The sequence below is a fragment of the Pseudophryne corroboree genome, chromosome 11 (genome assembly GCF_028390025.1).
Source record: "Pseudophryne corroboree isolate aPseCor3 chromosome 11, aPseCor3.hap2, whole genome shotgun sequence".
In the NCBI taxonomy this organism is placed as follows: Eukaryota; Metazoa; Chordata; class Amphibia; order Anura; family Myobatrachidae; genus Pseudophryne; species Pseudophryne corroboree.
Genome location: NC_086454.1, coordinates 175170800 through 175192025, shown reverse-complemented (window position 1 = coordinate 175192025; position 21226 = coordinate 175170800). Strand labels below are relative to the sequence as shown.

The window sequence follows — 21226 nt, the reverse complement described above, 5'->3', positions numbered from 1 at the left end:
ACATATTAGCTCCATCTCCTCCTTAGGGGAGCCTTTTACCTCAGACATGTCGACACACACGTACCGACACACCACACACACAGGGGATGCTCTATTTGAAGACAGTTCCCCCACAAGGCCCTTTGGAGAGACAGAGAGAGAGTATGCCAGCACACACCCCAGCGCTATATAACCCAGGAATCATACAGTAACGTAGTGTTAACCCAGTAGCTGCTGGATATATTGTTTTTACGCAAAATTTATGTGCCCCCCCTCTCTTTTCACCCCCTTCTATCGTGCTTCTGCAGGGGAGAGCCTGGGGAGCTTCCTCTCAGCTGAGCTGTGGAGAGAAAATGGCGCTGGTGAGTGCTGAGGAAGAAGCCCACCCCCTCAGCGGCGGGCTTCTGTCCCGCGATTTAGTGTAAAAATAATGGCGGGGGCTCATGCATATTACAGTGCCCAGCTGTATATATGCCCTATTTTGCCAGGAGGTACTCAATTGCTGCCCAGGGCGCTCCCCCCCCCCCCTGCGCCCTGCACCCTACAGTGACCGGAGTGTGTGGGTTAGTGTGGGAGCAATGACGCACAGCTGCAGTGCTGTGCGCTACCTCATATGAAGATAGGAGTCTTCTGCCGCCAATTTTGACATCTTCTTGCTTCACCCGCCGGCTTCTGTCTTCTGGCTCTGCGAGGGGGACGCCGGCGTGGGGACGGGAACGGACGACCAAGGTTAAGTTCCTGTGTTCGATCCCTCTGGAGCTAATGGTGTCCAGTAGCCTAAGAAGCGCAACCTAGCTGCAGTTAGTAGGTTTGCTTCTCTCCCCTCAGTCCCACGTAGCAGAGAGTCTGTTGCCAGCAGAAGCTCTCTGAAAATGAAAAACCTAACAAAATACTTTCTTATTAGCAAGCTTAGGAGAGGAGAGCTCACTAAAATGCACCCAGCTCCGTCCGGGCACAGATTCTAACTGAGGTCTGGAGGAGGGGCATAGAGGGAGGAGCCAGTGCACACCAGTAGTCCTAATTCTTTCTTGGAGTGCCCAGTCTCCTGCAGAGCCCATCTATTCCCCATGGTCCTTACGGAGTCCCCAGCATCCACTAGGACGTTAGAGAAAGTATGATCCAACGGAACCGTTTGTATTCCAGATCGTTTGACCACAGTTGACGTAATGAAGCTTTCGGCGGCTCTGGAGTCGAGTAGTGCAGGGATGAGAAGAGAAAAATAAGAGAGCTCCAATTGGGTTAACAAGACAGACTCTTTCTTGGTATGTTATTCTGAGACTTCTCCTAGCTTGACCTCTCCAGCACAAACTAGGAGCGGGCGTTTCCCAGACGTAGATTGCAAGTTTTAACAAAGTGATCAGATGCACCACAATACAAGCAGAGGTTCTCTTGTCACCGTCTCTGATGTTCTTCATTGGAGAGGCGAGAGCGATTAATCTGCATGGGTTCCTCCGCAGTTGGTGATGATGGTGTTGGTGGAAGAACAACTATAGGCTTAGGGCGATCTGACCGCAACCTCTCCATACAGTGTTCTCTGTACCTCAGGTCTAACTTATTGCAAAAAGAAATTAGTTTATCCAACTTATCAGGTACGTCCTGAGTTGCGAGGTCATCTTTGATCTTTTCGGAGAGACTGCTCCAGAAAGCTGCAATGAGAGACTCCTCGTTCCAGTTCAGTTCTGAGGAAAAAGGGTGCGAAACTGGATCACGTACTGACTGACCGTACGCGTGCCCTGACGCAGGCGCAGGATCTCCAATGAGGCGGCAGAAGTCCTGCCTGGTTCGTCGAAGATTCTTCAAAATGTGGCCACGAATTCTGGATAGTTAGATAAGATGGGATCCATCCTCTCCCACAAAGGTGAAGCCCATTCCAACGCTTGCCCAGTAAGTAAAGAAATTCTATAGACTACTTTGGTTCGTGCTGATGGGCGACTGTAGTTCGAACTGGATTTCGCACTGGTTATGAAACCCGCGGCATTGTTTTGGATTCCCATCGAATTTACTGGGAGATGGCAAATGCAACCGTGGAAGTGGTACTGGTACAGGAGAAAGCTGGACCGGAGGTGCTAATGTCGGAGCAGCTGTAGATACTTGACGGGCTGTCATGGCAACACAGAGGGAATTGAGACGTTTGAACATACTCTGCATGAACTGCACGATTTGGGATTGTGTGGCCTCCTGCTTACTTAAGCGAGACCAGATATCTGCAGTTGAATCCCCTCCTGAGGCCTGATCATCTGTCGAATCCATTGGGCCAGTGCTTACTGTCACGTCTAGCAAAGTTTGAGGATCCAGCAGCTGAGATTTGCCCGAGGAGGTTGCAGGCTGTGGATGAAAAAGATGAGGGGGTTGGATATAGGTCCTTCGCATGGGACACGGAGCAATGAAGAATGTAGGTGGGGTTTGAGAGTCAATAGGATGTATTTATTATGTACAGGGCTGAGGTAGAGAACTGAGGCTGAAGCACGATGGTTAAGGAACGTAACTGCGGATAAAGAACTGCAGGTTGTGGCTTGAAAGACGAGGTTGTGATTAATGAACTGCGGAACTGTGGATAGTGGTTAAAGACGTGGCTGGAGGCGAAGAACTGTGGACTGTGATTTGAAAGACGAGACTGTAGATGATGAACTGTGGAACTGTGGATGGTGGTTAAAGACGTGGCTGGAGGCAAGGACTGTGGACTGTGGTTTTGAAAACAAAAGCTGTAGATAATAATCTGCAGGCTGTGGTCAGTGGTACAAAGGCGTGGCTGGTGAAGGAGATCTGTGGAGTGTGGCTTGAAAGATGAGGCAGAAGACCCGGGGTCGACTATGCCCAAAGAGTCTTACTGGACCGGGTTTTCCAGGAGCGCTTCCACAGACAGTAGCAGGCTAGAATCGGCAGGGCTGCAGCAGCAACAGAGAACCGACCAAGCAGGATCAGGAGGAACCAGAATACAGCAGGAATCCTGGGAGCACAGGCTAAAGCACCTACAACAGGGTTGTAACTTGAAGCACTGGCGTCCCTGTCCTAAACCAGCCCCCTTTTATAGGGAGAGCTTCCCCTGGATTGGCTAGAAGAAACAGGAATCAGGAACTATGCTTTAAAACTTGGTCTCCAACATGGCAGTGCCCAGTAATACAGACCTTTTTGCAAAGCCACATTGCTCACTGCCCCTGGTCTCCTAGCAACGGACCCCCTCACCGCCGCTACTGCTGCCTATGGATCCGGCTCAGCAGCCCACCTCCATCACTGCCCGCACATCACCAAGGAAGCCAGCCCCGCGGCCCAGCGTACCGGTAAGACTCCGGACCCTGACATTTGCTGTACAGTGAACAACTCAGAATGACCACCATAGCCATCATATATGCAAACCATGTTTTAGTTTCTATTAATTTGACCTACTATGTGTCTCATTTTGTCAAGTACAAGACAATATAGTAGATTGTGGTATGGTAGTGACAGTGGGTGTATTTATCACAGAGTACAGCCCTTTGATGGAGAAAATGCCATAGAGGCTGGCTTTTTTACTGCACACAGGGCCTAATTCATGGTTGATTGCAAAAGTAAAATCTTCCTCTAGTGCGCAAAACCATGTGGACTACGGGAGGAGGGGCAGATATAACATGTGCAGAAAGAGTTACATTTGGGTGGGGTATGTTGTTTCTGTGCAGGGTAAATACTGGCTGCTTTATTTTACACTGCAATTTAGATTTCAGTTTATACACACCCCACCCAAATCTAACTCTCCCTGCACATGTTATATCTCCCCACCTGCACTGCACATGGTTTTGTCCATTAGAGAAAGATTTGGCTTTTGCGATCAACCTTGAATTAGGCCTACAGTGTGGAGCTGACTGTTCCACCAATAACCACCTCTGCCAATTGTCTAATTTATCATCTATGCAACACAATGCCTGTTCTGTTAACGCCAACTCAATATGTCAATAACAGAAAGAACAGCCTGAATATATAATTAATTAAAGGAGCAAATATTTTTCTTCATATGTATCTTTTAAAAACTAATGGAGCTGTTGTGCTTCCCCCAGAAGTATATAGTATTTTCTAGGAGGAAGGTGATAGATAGAAATATATCTGGAATGTATAATATGTATGCAGGTAAGTAAATAACCCCTGACTTGCCTGGTAAATTATCTGGAACATTATGTATTTTATAATCCAGCCGTATCTGACTAATTAACAAGTGGAAATACTTACAGAGCACAGAAGAAATTGACACAGTCGTATTCGCTTGGTGCTAGGTTGGCTCTTTCAAAGTAGATGTAGATCATAGCCAGTAAGTACTAGTATAGAAATGCGAGTTACAGCGTCAGAATGGGGAAATACAGGTATACATAGCCCAGAAGTCCTATTTTTTACCGTGGTCATTCCCAGTCCCTGTGGAATAAGTCAAAATATTGGGGGCACAGCTGTGGGACTTGGATGCACAGATTTTGAGGATCTAAGTGTGGTCTGGGCACATCGTGTGTATACAGGGCTAGCCTGACCAATATGCCAGGTACTCGGCTTCACAGAGCACCAAACTGCGGTTGCCGCCGTGCTGCAGCCCGACATGTGCCACCGCCACAGTCAGTGATAGTGAGTCACTGTCACTCAGTCCTCCACTGTGCCACTGTTCATAGGAGGCTTGACACTGCTCTGCCTCTCGGTGGCATGTAAGGGTGATATCATGGTATGATGTCACATTGCTATCATACAGACTGGGAGGTAAAACTGGTCGAGGGGCTGCTGGCAGGTCTGCGATGCCCAACATCAACTTTCCTGGCAGGTAAGTTTGCTGGAGGTGGCAGGGATGAGATAGGGATGCTGTGCCATATATTTGGGTAGAGGGTTGCTGTGCTGAAAGAATTGCAATGCTATGATGGAAATCTGTGTTGTGAAGGTAAGGGGTGTTATGCTGTGAGTGGAGAGGTATGTTATGGTATGAGGAAGTGGGGTACTGTGTGGGAAGAGTGGGGCTGTGCTATGCTGAGAGGTATATTGTGAGGCATAGGCAAACGCAGGGGGGTTTCCAGTTGCCCAGAAACCCCCCTCCTCTTGGCAAGTGGCCCAAATTATGACAACAATAGCAATGGTATATAATATGATTACTAGAGCTGCTGCCACATCATGCAGTTTAAGGGACAGAGCAGAGCTGCTGCACATGCCCAGTGGTAGCAGCTTATTCTACCAAGTTTAGTGTGTGTGTGTGTGTGTGTGTGTGTGTGTGTGTGTGTGTGTGGATCTGAGTACTCAATTAGTGCACTGGACCAGAGAGTAGCTGCTAGGAAGAAGAGACAGGAGCCTTACCATGAGCTGGAAGAATGTGTGCTTAGAAAGTCCAGTACTGGTTCTTTTAAGTTTGTATATTTATTTATTTATTATGGTATGTTTAACCTTTTCCTGACCACTTACTTAGATTATTTAAATATGTTTCATACAGCCTATACTATTTACCATCTATAGCGTTAAATATTAATGCTGTATTCCATACAGTATACAGTGTATAAAAAGACCAATGTTTACATCAATGTAATTACTAGGTTCTTCTGCCACCCCCCCAGACTTCTGCAGAGTGGTACACTGTGGACTGCATTTAAAAAAAACCCTCTAGAAATCCTGCGTTTGCCACTGTGAGGGGCTTGGGGGGGGAGGGGGGATGGGGGTTGTGCTGTGAGAAGTGAGATATGTTATGCTGTGAGGAGAAAGTAGTGCTGTGCTATGCTGAGGTATGTTCTGAGGGGAGAGGGGTGCTTTGCTGTGAGGAGATATGTTATGTTGTGAGTGGAGAAGAGTGTTGTGCTGAGAGGTATGTCGTGAGGGAAGGGGGTATTGTGCTGTGACATGAGAGATATGCTGTGATGTGAGGGGAGAGGGGTGCTGTTCTATGTTGTGAGGGGAGGGGGGTGTTGTGAGGGGAGAGGGGTGTTGTAATCTGCTGAGAGGGCCGGGGTGCTGTGCTATGATGAGTGGAATGTTGTGAGGAGAAAGGGGTGCTGTGCGAATAGAGGTATTTTATGCTTTGTAGGGAGGGGGTGTTGTGCTGTGCTATGCTAATAGGTATGAGGTGAGGGAACGGGAGTGTTGTGCTGTGAGGGGAGAGGTATGTTGTGCTATGCTGAGAGGGGTGCTGTGAAGGGAGCAGTAAGTGGTGCGGTAAAGGTCAGTGAGTGCTGGGAGATGGGCAGTAACTTGGTTAGTGTCTTGTGCTGAAGGAGGGGGGCAGTGAGTTATCTGGGATGGAGGTCAGTGTGCTTAGAGAGGGCAGTGGGGTCTGTGAGATATCCAGAGGAAGCAATCCATGAAATATGGAGTGAGTGGGCAATGAGACAGCTATGGAGAGGGAAATCAGAAAGCTATGTAATGGCAAGATGGCAATGGAGGGGTTAATCCAGAGCCGGCCCTAACCAATATGATGCCCTAGGCAAGATTTTGGCTGGTGCCCCCTAGCACCACCGCTGGTTCCGCCTCTGACCTTGCACCTCTTTCCCAGCACCATCACCCCTCACCCATAGCAGTCCTTATTTTGGTGTTTGTACCCCTATATTTTAAATAGGAACAGTTCGCACATTTGGTGCTCAACCCAAAAAGGGGTGTGTTTTTGCTGGCAAGGAGCATGGCCACACAATAGTAACCTCAATTCCAATTACGCCACACAGTACTGCAACTTTATTCACATTTGATCATGCGATAGTGTCCATAATTCACATTACATCCCACAGTAGTATCACTTTTACCTTATAAATGTTATTCCTCACAGTAGAGCACCTTATTCACATTACATCACACTCTATTGCTCTTTATTCACATTAGACGACACAGTAGTGCCCTTTCTATACGCAATGCCACATAGTAGAGCACCTTATACACATAATGCCACAGAGTAATGCCCCTTACACATATGAGACACATTATTAATGTCCTTATAAACATAATGTGCCTTACACATTATGACAACCTTTATTAATGCCTTTTTACATATAATGTCCCTTACACATATGCCATACATTATTAATGCCCTTATACACATAATAACACACATAGTGCCCCCTACACATTTGCTGCACATTATTAGTGCCCCTATACACATAATGACACACATACAGTAGTACCCTGTTACACATATGCCGCACATAATTAATGCACTTATACACATAATGACACACATAGTGCCCCTTACACATATATTGCACATTATTAGTGCCCCTATACACATAATGACACACATGCAGTAGTACCCTGTTACACATATGCCGCACATAATTAATGCCCTTATACACATGATACACATAGTGCCCCTTACACATATGTTGCACATTATTAATGCATTTTTACATGACACACATAATGCTCCTTACACATATTCTGAACACTACTGCACAACCAACCCACTCACATGCACACAGCACTCACACTGCCACTAACACTGTGACCTCTGCTTCTTCTTGGATACAGATGTGTCCTCATAAATCTTGCCTCAATGCTAATGTTGTGCACCTTTTTTTTATGAAAATGCAGCTTATTTGCATTGCTAAGTGAATAGGATGCACAAGCAGCTTCTGCTGATTAAAATGATATGTAGCATGCCTATATACTGTGTGAGACTGTGGCTGTATCTGCATCTGAAATGCTACACACAGAATATAGGCATGCCGCATATCATTTTAATTAGCAGAAGCTGCTGATGCCCCTAGGCATATCAAATGCCCTAGGCAATTGCCTAGTTTGCCAATGCCTATGGCCGGCTCTGGGTTAATCAGAGAGATATGGAAGGAGGGGATTTTGAGATTGCTATGGAGGAGACAGACATTAAAATATGTTCAGTGAGAGACCCATGGAGGGACAGTGGGGCAGATGTATTAAAACTGGAGAAGGCATAAAGAAGTGATAAAGTGGTGATAAGTGCATGGTGATAACGTACCAGCCAATCAGCTCCAATATGTAATTTGGCAGCTAGGAACGGACTGGCTGGTGCATTATCACCTTGCATTTATCACTTCTTTATGCCTTCCCCAGGCTCAATACATCTGCCACACTGAGAGAAATTGATGGATCAGTGAGAGAGATATATGCATTCTAATACTTTGTTGGCTAGTAGTTGCAAATTTAGGGGGAGGGATTTAAATTATGTATTACTATTGAATGCAGGCATTTATTCCCTATCTCTTTTCCAGACAGGTCCTAAACTTTCCAAGATTAAGACAAGCACCAATGGAACCTAGAACACCAGCTGGCAGCTGCAGCAAGTTGTGAAGGCTACAAGTGCAGGTAGAACATTACTTGTCTTTGCCTTGTTTATTTTATGTGCTTTTTGTCGTTGTATACTTGTGCACCAGAATCTGTATTTGTTTATATAATCACTTGCTTCTGTTATATTAAGAGGATGTATTAATAATCATTGCCCTTAATAATAGTCCGTATTGTGAGGGATATTTTTATTGGGTCTGGGACTCAGGGTCGACAGCACAAATGTCGACACACTTTAGGTCGACACCAATTGGTCGACACACATTAGGTCGACAGGGTCAAAAGGTCGACAGGGTCAAAGGGTCGACAGGAACAAGGTCGACATGGGAAAAGGTCGACATAAGTTTTTTATGTTTTTTTGGTGTCGTTTTCTTCGTAGAGTGACCGGGAACCCGAATTAGTGCACCGCGTCCCCTCGCATGGCTCGCTTCGCTCGCCATGCTTCGGGCATGGTGCCTTCGCTCCGCTACCGCTTCGCTCGGCACACTTTACCGTTCCAATCGTAGTCCACGTGGATCGTTAAGTATGAAAAGGTTCAAAAAAAGAAAAAAATCGTGAAAAACTCATGTCGACCTTTTTCCATGTCGACCTTGTTCCTGTCGACCTTTTGGCCCTGTCGACCTTTTGACCCTGTCGACCTAATGTGTGTCGACCAATTGGCGTCGACCTAAAGTGTGTCGACCTTTGTGCTGTCGACCTGGAGTCCGGATACCATTTTTATTTTGAATGAAAATATCCCCGCTGTTTACTAAGGATAACTTGCAGGGACATCAGTGGCTTTAACTGCTGTTCTTGCGAGCTACATCCCCAGCACATTACACATTTGTGAAAGACTCCTCCAGGGAATTTGACACTGCGCATCTGCACAGCGTTAGCATCAGGAGCTGGCCAGAGGCTGATGAGAGGGATCATATAATCCCTCTCCTGCGAAAATACCACCATAACCATCAAGGGGTTAATGTCATCTGAGGATGCTGTAAACAAGCCGGGCCAAACGCAGAAATGTAAGGCTTTTCAGAGTGGTATACAGGGGACAGATCACCGTCCCCATTGATAATAATAGGGACATCGATCATCATCGATCGTTAGCCTTTTTCATCTCCTTTATTAGGCTTTTATTACATAGAAGCGATACCTAAAATTATCCAGAAAGTGGTTTATGAAAAACCGCCTTGATAAATATGCACATGGCAGATAGGCACAAAGCAGCCTCTTGCCAGGCGACACAGTCCGTGGTGTACAGTGTATTAAGAAGCACAGTAGTGAAAGTGACTGGGCTGCTTTGATAATGAGCAACAGAAAACACAACGTTTGGAAAAGTATAAATACGTTTTTGAACCCAATCCAAATACAATAGACATTTTACCTATCTCTCTTTCAGTTAGCACTATACCGGTCATAGGTGATATCGGACTGGTTACTTTATATTACACACTACTGAGTACAAGTCCAAGAAAATACTAATGGTGAAGTAACAGAAATACCTTGTCCGACATTCTCAGGCTCCTATCAGTATTCAGAAAACCTTTGATGTTACATTTTTCTGCAAAGACAAGTATAAAATTTTCAAGGATTACATGGTATAATGGGAAATGAGAGGTAATCGAAGAAATGCTGGTGTTGCCCATAGCGATCATTGGGAATTTAACTCTAATTTTCTCTTACGTCCTAGAGGATGCTGAGGTCCACATTAGTACCATGGGGTATAGACGGGTCCACCAGGAGCCATTGGCACTTTAAGAGTTTGAGAGTGTGGGCTGGCTCCTCCCTCTATGCCCCTCCTACGAGACTCAGTTTAGAAAATGTGCCCGGAGGAGCCGGTCACAGCTAGTGGAGCTCTACAGAGCTTTTCTAGAAAAGTTTATTTTTAGAACAAATGGGAAAACCCGCCAATTGTTGCCGCATCTGTGTCCAGATTCTCAAAGAAGGTGGTTTTGCCTGTTCCAGGAACTACCTACCGCCTTAAAGGAGCCGGCTTATAGAAAAATTGATAACACATATTACGTCCCACTATTGCTACCGCATGGATTGCAAAGGCAATAGTAAAAATGGTCGTCTACCTTACTTGAGGATTTGGATACGATGGATAGGGATGATGTTGCATTATATACATGATTCAACAGGTTTTATGGTAGAATCCATGAAAGACCTGGGTTCCATGATTGCGGAAATATCTTCCATGACTGTTTCAGCTCGTCAGGGACTGTGGCTGCGCCAGTGGTCGACCGACGCGGAATCCAGAAAAAGTGTGGAGTCCCTACCCTATACAGGTCAGGCACTCTTTGGGGAAGCTCTAGACACGTGGATATACATGGCTACAGCGGGTAAGTCTCTGTTTCTTCCCTCAGCAACACCTGCTCCGAAGAAATCCTTCTCTTCATCTGCAACGCAGAGTCCTTTCTGCCTAACAAGCCTAGAAAGGCCAGACCGTCCAATACCTTCTTTAGGGGAGGGTGAGTTAAGTCCAAGAAACAGCTGCAGGTTCCCAGGAACAAAAGCCTGTTTCAGATAAGCCAAAGTCCTCCGCATGGCGGTGGACTGTGCGGCCTGGAGGTGGGGCTTCAGTCAGGTCTGGGTTTTCGTCCGGTCTGGATCCCTGGCTGATAGATGTTGTATCCTAGGAATACAGGCTGGAATTTCAAAGTCTCCCTCCTCATCGATTTTTCAAATCCGGCTTACCAACTCTGTTGGCAGACAGCACTGTACTACAAGAGGCTGTCCAGGAACTGGTGGAGGCACAGGTCATTGTGCCAGTACCACCTCACATGCAGAACAAAGGTTACTATTCGAACTTTTACGTGGTACCGAACCTAAAATCATTGAACCCCTTTTTAAAGGAGTTCAAGATGGAGTCTCTCAGGGCGGTGATATCAGGTCTGGATGAGGGGGAATTCCTGGTATCACTGGATATCAAGGATGCGTACCTCCACATTCCGATCTGGCTGCTGCATCAGGCTTATCTCCGTTTTGCATTGCTGGACTGTCATTTCCAGTTCCAGGCCCTGCCATTCGGCCTCTCCACAGCACCAAGGGTGTTTACCAAGGTGATGGCTAAAATGATGGTTCTCCTCCGCAAACAGGATGTGAACATCTTTCCATATCTAGACGATCTGCTGATAAAGACATCGTCCACGGAGAAGCTTCTGCAGTCCATTGTTCTCACAACACGCCTCCTTAGGAGTCATGGTTGGATTCTGAACCTTCCAAAGTCACATTTGAAACCAACCCAGAGGTTGTTCTTCCTGGGAATGATCCTGGATACGGAAGTGCAAAAGGTGTTTCTTCCGCAGGAAAGGCGTTGGTGATACAAGCTATGGTCCGGGATGTCCTGAAGCCAGCCCGGGTGTTGGTTCATCAATGCATTTGCCTATTGAGAAAGATGGTAGCCTCTTACAAGGCTCTACTGTATGGGAGGTTCCACGCTCGGACCTTCCAACTGGATCTCCTGGACAAGTGGTCAGGATCTCATCTCCACATGCACCAGAGAATTTGTCTGTCGCCAAAGGCCAGGATTTCACTCCTCTGGTGGGTCCAATTGCCTCGCCTTCTGGAGGGCCGCAGGTTCGGGATTCAGGACTGGGTCCTTCTAACCTTCTGAATCTACTGCAAGAAGATCTGAGGCCTCTTCCTCTTTGGAAGGACCTGCTGCAACAGGGGCCATTCGCCTATCAAGACTTACTGCGGCTACGTTTGACAGCATGGACGTTGAGCGCCTGATACTTGCCCGGAAGGGCATTCCGAAGAGGTCATTCCTACCCTGATACAGGCTAGTAAAGGGGTAACGTCTGAACATTACCATCGAATTTGAAAGAAATATGTCTCTTGGTGTGAATCCAAGAAGTTTCCTACGGTGGAGTTTCAACTCGGATGTTTTTTCCTCTTCCTGCAAGCAGGTGTGGATATGGGCCTGAGTTTAGGATCTGTGAAGGTACAGATTTCGTCCCTGTCCATTTTCTTTCAGAAACAATTGGCTGCCCTCTACAGGAGGTTAAGGTCAAATGTCTTACATGGAAGGCGGTCACGTTGTTGACCTTAGCTTCTGCTAGACGTGTGTCAGAGCTGGGGCCTTTGTCCTGTAAAAGCCCTTACTTGATCTTCCATGAAGATAGAGCTAAGCTCCGGACACATCAGCAGTTTCTTCCAAAGGTTGTGTCGGCATTTCATATCAACCAACCTATTGTCTTGCCAGTGGCTACTAACTCCTCAATTACATCAAAGTACTTGGATGTTGTAAGGGCTCGGAAGATATATGTGAAGAGAACTTCTCATCACAGAAAGTCGGACTCTCTGTTTGTCCTATATGATCCCAAGAAAATTGGGTGTCTTGCTTCTAAGCAGACTATTTCTCGCTGTATTAGGTTCACTATCCAGCATGCTTTTTCTACGGCAGGACTGCCTTGTCCAAGATCTGTTAGGGCCCACTGTATTCGTAAGGTGGGGTCTTCCTGGGTGGCTGCTCGGGGTGTCTCGGCAGTGCAACTTTGCCGAGCTGCAACTTGGTCTGGGTCGAACACGTTTGCAAAGTTTTACAAGTTCGATACTTTGGCCTCTGATGATCTGAAGTTCAGTCAATCAATTTTGCAGGAGCCTCCGCGCTCTCCCTCCCGTTCTGGGAGCTTTGGTACATCCCCATGGTACTAATGTGGACCCCAGAATCCTCTAGGACTTCAGAGAAAATAAGATTTTGGTACCTACCAGTAATTCCTTTTCTCGTAGTCCGTAGAGGATGCTGGGCGCCCGCCCAGCGCTTCGTTTTCCTGCAAATGTTATTTGAATCAGTACAACTTCATTTAGTTGAGTACTGAATTGTTACTTGGTAAGTAATATTTCAGCGGTTGTTAAGTGTTTAAGCTTCGTTGGCTTGACGTGCCTTGTATGTGTGAGCTGGTACGATTCTCACGACTATCTGTGTATAATCCTTCTCTTGAAGATGTCCGTCTCCTTGGGCACAGTTTCTGTGACTTAGTCTGGTAGGAGGGGCATAGATGGAGGAGCCAGCCCACACTCTCAAACTCTTAAAGTGCTAATGGCTCCTGGTGGACCCATCTATACCCCATGGTACTAATGTGCACCCCAGCATCCTCTACGGACTACGAGAAAAGGATTTACCGGTAGGTACCAAAATCCTATTTTTAAACTCCTAGAAACTGAGTCTTGTTGGATAAAAATTGCATTCACATCCTGTACACCAGAAAGCAGTGATGTCAGCCCTCTCTGTACTGCTGTCTGTTATCCTAGATTTCCCACCCAGACTCACTTCCAGAGCTGTGTCCCCGAGGTCTAGTGCCCCTTCCTAGCCAGTGTCAGTTTTAGGAGGTTTGGATCTAGACCCCAGCGGTCTTACCCTAATCACAGCAGGAGCTCACTGCACTTGTTGGGATTCCCAAGTAGTGATGCTTAGAATCATTCTGGAGCTGCTAGGAGGGAGCTTAATACTGCCGGGTCCTACTGGACCCCACTACATCACCCATAGCCAAATGTTAGTAAAGGATCAGACAATGGTGGTCCTTTCCGAGTTGTTCGCTCGCTGACGTTTTTAGCAGAATAGCGATCAGGCCAAAAATGGGCGAATTTGCGCATGCGTATGGGCCACTGGGTGCACGCGCTAAGTATTTTTACACAAAACTATGCAATTTTACACAGGTCCGAGCTACGCTTTTCAGTCGCTCTGCTGATCGGTGAGTGATTGACAGGAAGTGGGTATTTCTGGGCCGAAATTGAGCGTTTTCCGGGAGTGTGCTAAAAAACGTAGGCGTGTCAGGCTAAAACACAGGAGTGGCTGGAGAAACGGAGGAGTGGCTGGCCGAATGCAGGGCGTATTTGTGACGTCAAACCAAGAACTAAACGGACTGAGGGGATCGCAATCTAGGAGTAGGTCTGGAGCTACTCAGAAACTGCAGGGAAATATTTAATAGCAGAACTGCTAATTTTTCGTTCGCAATTCTGCTAAGCTAAGATACACTCCCAGAGGGCGCCGACCTAGCGTTTGCACTGCTGCTAAAAGCAGCTAGCGAGCGATCAACTTGGAATGAGGGCCAATAAACCTTACCCAGCAATCTGTAAAAGGCTTCTTTTTTCCAATGTTCTGAGCGAGGAGCCTTGAAATGGTGGCTTGGATATTCACAGATTCTTAGTTTTCTTTTCTTGGCTGGGGGCGGCTGGGCAGTTTGCCTATGTGATAAATTATTCTCTATTATATATGGTAATATTTATTTTCATGTGAAAGATGATTCAGCATTCATAGACACATATATACATTGCCGCTGTAAAGTGGGGACGCAGCTAGGTTTGCTGGATGGCAGGTCTGGCTGACATTGCACACGGGGAAAAGAGTGATATGTAACTTTCATTCTAAATATCTTTTAGTTTTTCAGATGATAAGAATCTCTGCAGCCATCCACAGATCAGGTGTTTCCTCCATAAATGTGGCTACGTAATCCTTTCCATCTTGTGTAAGTACTTTCTCCCACTATATGAAAGCTCATGTTACATATGGAAGCGTTGTGAGGTCATACTGGCTCCCTGATGGGATACATGCTTTTTATTACTGTATTTCTTCATAGAGAATATCAGAATAGTGGCTCTATAAGATCTATAACTATCAGTAACAATGTTAGTTACAGATCTCTACAGCAGTACTGACCTGCAGAAATAGTCCCCAAGTTACTGATATCTTTTCTCTCCATAATATGTGACTCCGCTACACACAGTCAGCATCACAATGTTTTATCCCTTCCCCAGTATCCTATAAGCTACTATTTGAAGTGACTTACCCAGAGTCCATTGCTCCGCAGCTTGCTCACACTCACCAAAGGTGAGGTGAAGTTTATAAAGGCTTAAATATGAATAAAAAAAAAAAATGCTATATACAAAAGAATAAATAAAGTAAATGTAGTAGTAAATATATAAAAAAGAGTAAAATGAAGTAAATGTAGTCTAATTCCGTAACGTTTCGATGCTCAGGTAGGTGAGACAACTGTCAGGCACAGAGCTCACAGCTAGTCTGAGAAAGAACAACTGGCATTGCTATGACATCAGGATGAGCAATAATGGTTCTAGTGCTGTTGCCATAGTGATAACTAGACTTAAAGGGCCACTAAAGCTAAAGGCTGTATTACATAAGGGAAGTAATAGTAACATTTACAATTACATATCTGTAAAATCTATTTTATGAACCTGTCACAGATTAAATTATTTAACATAAATCCACGATTGTAGACATGCAGTTTTCCTCTTTTTGGTCACTGACACATGGGAACTTTCTCGCATTAGCGGGTATACTCAGAGGGGATGGCAGCTATGGGGTCCAGATGTGAGGAGGCCATGAGGCAATGCTGGGTCACCATTACAAGGCCCTTTGCTTTGGTGATGAAAGAGATGAACTTCTTCTAAACATACATAGGTCCAGTACATTCACTGCAGTGCCCAAATTGTCCTAAGATTTTACCATGGAGCCCAGCGATGCCATGGGTCACTATGTGTATCAGTGATGGTATATCTAGCACTCTGTGCTTACACTGTCTGTTGTATAAAGGAAACATAAGGAGGTGCTTACTAAAGGGCCGGATTTACTGTTCAGTAATGTAGAGGGTGGTTTGAAAACCACTGTCAGTCTGCAGCTGCTAAAAATGGACAAACTGCTCCAAAACAGCTAGAAATCTATCTGGCCAATCTGTTGATGAAAAAGGAGAAAGTTATATCTGCACACTACCAAACATGTTTTTTTTTTTTTTTAAATCACACAATTAGATTATGGGGTTGTATCCCTGATTCAACCAAGTTGAACTATGATATGAGGGAAAGGAACATAAGGTTATTGTAATGGGCGCACAATGAGTCATTTATTTTAGTAAAACTTTGCTTTTATTGCTTCTTTCTATAAAGGTATCCCAATTTATGGGCAAAGGAACAGTGAAATATAGAGGTTAAAAATCAGACATGATTGACATATAAACATATATATGTGAGAAAGTTAGAAGAAAAGTGTTAATTAAAAGGCAAAATCCACTAATTCAGTCCCATATAATATTTAGGGGGATATCCAATTAGCCCTGGTAATTTTTTTTTACAAGCGATCAATCTGTATAGCCTGAAAAAAAATAATCTGTGAAACACTGGAAAAAGATGTTTTACCGGGGATTATTGGATATCCCCCTTAGTGATATACTGTGACCAGATTGATCTATATAGGAAATCTATGTAATCCACAATAATTGTATAGTACAGTATAATAAATTAAAGATATATTGAAAGCTGAAAGGCCTGATATTGACTTTTAAATGACTGTCTTTGTAGTTTTCTAGTCTACAGTATATGTTCTGGTTGTTAAATGAAAATACAACCAGTGATTGTGTGAACCTTGATCAGGGTAAGGAGGCGGATATAATCTTTATAGACTTTGCCAAAGCTTTCGACACAGTACCGCACATGTGATTTATCTATAAGCTACAGGAAATAGGGCTAGGGAGCACAATATGCACTTGGGTCGGAAATTGATTGGATAATAGGGAGCAACGTGTTGTGGTTACTGGATCATTTTCAAATTGGACTGAAGTGCTAAATGGTGTGCCACAAGGGTCTGTTCTTGGACCACTATTGTTTAACATTTTTCATTAATGACCTAACAGTAGGTCTAGAGAGCATGGTGTCAATCTTTGCAGACGATACAAAATTGTGTAAGGTTATAAATACTAGAGATGAGCGCCTGAAATTTTTCGGGTTTTGTGTTTTGGTTTTGGGTTCGGTTCCGCGGCCGTGTTTTGGGTTCGACCGCGTTTTGGCAAAACCTCACCGAATTTTTTTTGTCGGATTCGGGTGTGTTTTGGATTCGGGTGTTTTTTTTTAAAAAAACACTAAAAAACAGCTTAAATCATAGAATTTGGGGGTCATTTTGATCCCATATTATTATTAACCTCAAAAACCATAATTTCCACTCATTTTCAGTCTATTCTGAATACCTCACACCTCACAATATTATTTTTAGTCCTAAAATTTGCACCAAGGTCGCTGGATGACTAAGCTAAGCGACACTAGTGGCCGACACAAACACCTGGCCCATCTAGGAGTGGCACTGCAGTGTCACGCAGGATGTCCCTTCCAAAAAACCCTCCCCAATCAGCACATGACGCAAAGAAAAAAAGAGGCGCAATGAGGTAGCTGACTGTGTGAGTAAGATAAGCGACCCTAGTGGCCGACACAAACACCGGGCCCATTTAGGAGTGGCACTGCAGTGTCACGCAGGATGTCCCTTCCAAAAAACCCTCCCCAATCAGCACATGACGCAAAGAAAAAAAGAGGCGCAATGAGGTAGCTGACTGTGTGAGTAAGATTAGCGACCCTAGTGGCCGACACAAACACCGGGCCCATTTAGGAGTGGCACTGCAGTGTCACGCAGGATGTCCCTTCCAAAAAACCCTCCCCAATCAGCACATGACGCAAAGAAAAAAAGAGGCGCAATGAGGTAGCTGACTGTGTGAGTAAGATTAGCGACCCTAGTGGCCGACACAAACACCGGGCCCATTTAGGAGTGGCACTGCAGTGTCACGCAGGATGTCCCTTCCAAAAAACCCTCCCCAATCAGCACATGACGCAAAGAAAAAAAGAGGCGCAATGAGGTAGCTGACTGTGTGAGTAAGATTAGCGACCCTAGTGGCCGACACAAACACCGGGCCCATTTAGGAGTGGCACTGCAGTGTCACGCAGGATGTCCCTTCCAAAAAACCCTCCCCAATCAGCACATGACGCAAAGAAAAAAAGAGGCGCAATGAGGTAGCTGACTGTGTGAGTAAGATTAGCGACCCTAGTGGCCGACACAAACACCGGGCCCATTTAGGAGTGGCACTGCAGTGTCACGCAGGATGTCCCTTCCAAAAAACCCTCCCCAATCAGCACATGACGCAAAGAAAAAAAGAGGCGCAATGAGGTAGCTGACTGTGTGAGTAAGATTAGCGACCCTAGTGGCCGACACAAACACCGGGCCCATTTAGGAGTGGCACTGCAGTGTCACGCAGGATGTCCCTTCCAAAAAACCCTCCCCAATCAGCACATGACGCAAAGAAAAAAAGAGGCGCAATGAGGTAGCTGACTGTGTGAGTAAGATTAGCGACCCTAGTGGCCGACACAAACACCGGGCCCATTTAGGAGTGGCACTGCAGTGTCACGCAGGATGTCCCTTCCAAAAAACCCTCCCCAATCAGCACATGACGCAAAGAAAAAAAGAGGCGCAATGAGGTAGCTGACTGTGTGAGTAAGATTAGCGACCCTAGTGGCCGACACAAACACCGGGCCCATTTAGGAGTGGCACTGCAGTGTCACGCAGGATGTCCCTTCCAAAAAACCCTCCCCAATCAGCACATGACGCAAAGAAAAAAAGAGGCGCAATGAGGTAGCTGACTGTGTGAGTAAGATTAGCGACCCTAGTGGCCGACACAAACACCGGGCCCATTTAGGAGTGGCACTGCAGTGTCACGCAGGATGTCCCTTCCAAAAAACCCTCCCCAATCAGCACATGACGCAAAGAAAAAAAGAGGCGCAATGAGGTAGCTGACTGTGTGAGTAAGATTAGCGACCCTAGTGGCCGACACAAACACCGGGCCCATTTAGGAGTGTCACTGCAGTGTCACGCAGGATGTCCCTTCCAAAAAACCCTCCCCAATCAGCACATGACGCAAAGAAAAAAAGAGGCGCAATGAGGTAGCTGACTGTGTGAGTAAGATTAGCGACCCTAGTGGCCGACACAAACACCGGGCCCATTTAGGAGTGGCACTGCAGTGTCACGCAGGATGTCCCTTCCAAAAAACCCTCCCCAAACAGCACATGACGCAAAGAAAAATAAAAGAAAAAAAGAGATGGAATTGTCCTTGGGCCCTCCCACCCACCCTTATGTTGTATAAACAAAACAGGACATGCACACTTTAACCAACCCATCATTTCAGTGACAGGGTCTGCCACACGACTGTGACTGATATGACGGGTTGGTTTGGACCCCCCCCAAAAAAGAAGCAATTAATCTCTCCTTGCACAAACTGGCTCTACAGAGGCAAGATGTCCACCTCATCATCACCCTCCGATATATCACCGTGTACATCCCCCTCCTCACAGATTATCAATTCGTCCCCACTGGAATCCACCATCTCAGCTCCCTGTGTACTTTGTGGAGGCAATTGCTGCTGGTCAATGTCTCCGCGGAGGAATTGATTATAATTCATTTTAATGAACATCATCTTCTCCACATTTTCTGGATGTAACCTCGTACGCCGATTGCTGACAAGGTGAGCGGCGGCACTAAACACTCTTTCGGAGTACACACTTGTGGGAGGGCAACTTAAGTAGAATAAAGCCAGTTTGTGCAATGGCCTCCAAATTGCCTCTTTTTCCTGCCAGTATAAGTATGGACTGTGTGACGTGCCTACTTGGATGCGGTCACTCATATAATCCTCCACCATTCTTTCAATGGTGAGAGAATCATATGCAGTGACAGTAGACGACATGTCCGTAATCGTTGTCAGGTCCTTCAGTCCGGACCAGATGTCAGCATCAGCAGTCGCTCCAGACTGCCCTGCATCACCGCCAGCGGGTGGGCTCGGAATTCTGAGCCTTTTCCTCGCACCCCCAGTTGCGGGAGAATGTGAAGGAGGAGATGTTGACAGGTCGCGTTCCGCTTGACTTGACAATTTTCTCACCAGCAGGTCTTTCAACCCCAGCAGACTTGTGTCTGCCGGAAAGAGAGATCCAAGGTAGGCTTTAAATCTAGGATCGAGCACGGTGGCCAAAATGTAGTGCTCTGATTTCAACAGATTGACCACCCGTGAATCCTTGTTAAGCGAATTAAGGGCTCCATCCACAAGTCCCACATGCCTAGTGGAATCGCTCCATGTTAGCTCCTCCTTCAATGTCTCCAGCTTCTTCTGCAAAAGCCTGATGAGGGGAATGACCTGACTCAGGCTGGCAGTGTCTGAACTGACTTCACGTGTGGCAAGTTCAAAGGGCATCAGAACCTTGCACAACGTTGAAATCATTCTCCACTGCGCTTGAGACAGGTGCATTCCACCTCCTATATCGTGCTCAATTGTATAGGCTTGAATGGCCTTTTGCTGCTCCTCCAACCTCTGAAGCATATAGAGGGTTGAATTCCACCTCGTTACCACTTCTTGCTTCAGATGATGGCAGGGCAGGTTCAGTAGTTTTTGGTGGTGCTCCAGTCTTCTGTACATGGTGCCTGTACGCCGAAAGTGTCCCGCAATTTTTCTGGCCACCAACAGCATCTCTTGCACGCCCCTGTCGTTTTTTAAATAATTCTGCACCACCAAATTCAAGGTATGTGCAAAACATGGGACGTGCTGGAATTTGCCCATATTTAATGCACACACAATATTGCTGGCGTTGTCCGATGCCACAAATCCACAGGAGAGTCCAATTGGGGTAAGCCATTCCGCGATGATCTTCCTCAGTTGCCGTAAGAGGTTTTCAGCTGTGTGCGTATTCTGGAAACCGGTGATACAAAGCGTAGCCTGCCTAGGAAAGAGTTGGCGTTTGCGAGATGCTGCTACTGGTGCCGCCGCTGCTGTTCTTGCGGCGGGAGTCCATACATCTACCCAGTGGGCTGTCACAGTCATATAGTCCTGACCCTGCCCTGCTCCACTTGTCCACATGTCCGTGGTTAAGTGGACATTGGGTACAACTGCATTTTTTAGGACACTGGTGAGTCTTTTTCTGACGTCCGTGTACATTCTCGGTATCGCCTGCCTAGAGAAGTGGAACCTAGATGGTATTTGGTAACGGGGGCACACTGCCTCAATAAATTGTCTAGTTCCCTGTGAACTAACGGCGGATACCGGACGCACGTCTAACACCAACATAGTTGTCAAGGCCTCAGTTATCCGCTTTGCAGCAGGATGACTGCTGTGATATTTCATCTTCCTCGCAAAGGACTGTTGAACAGTCAATTGCTTACTGGAAGTAGTACAAGTGGGCTTACGACTTCCCCTCTGGGATGACCATCGACTCCCAGCAGCAACAACAG

General features: G+C 46.1%; 1 protein-coding gene across 1 annotated transcript in view; it reads right to left on the bottom strand.

Moving 5' to 3' along the window:
* LOC134970077 (speedy protein E4-like) overlaps positions 1 to 14370 on the bottom strand; it is a 40807-nt gene extending 26437 nt beyond the window's left edge. The window contains exons 1-3 of the mRNA XM_063946167.1: positions 14255 to 14370; positions 9690 to 9748; positions 4177 to 4262 (exon numbers count right to left, since the gene is read on the bottom strand). Of these exons, the coding sequence (XP_063802237.1) occupies positions 4177 to 4262; positions 9690 to 9701 (98 nt within the window). The 5' untranslated portion in view covers positions 9702 to 9748; positions 14255 to 14370. The remainder of the gene's footprint in view (positions 1 to 4176; positions 4263 to 9689; positions 9749 to 14254) is intronic.
* Between the last annotated feature and the right edge of the window lie 6856 nt (positions 14371 to 21226).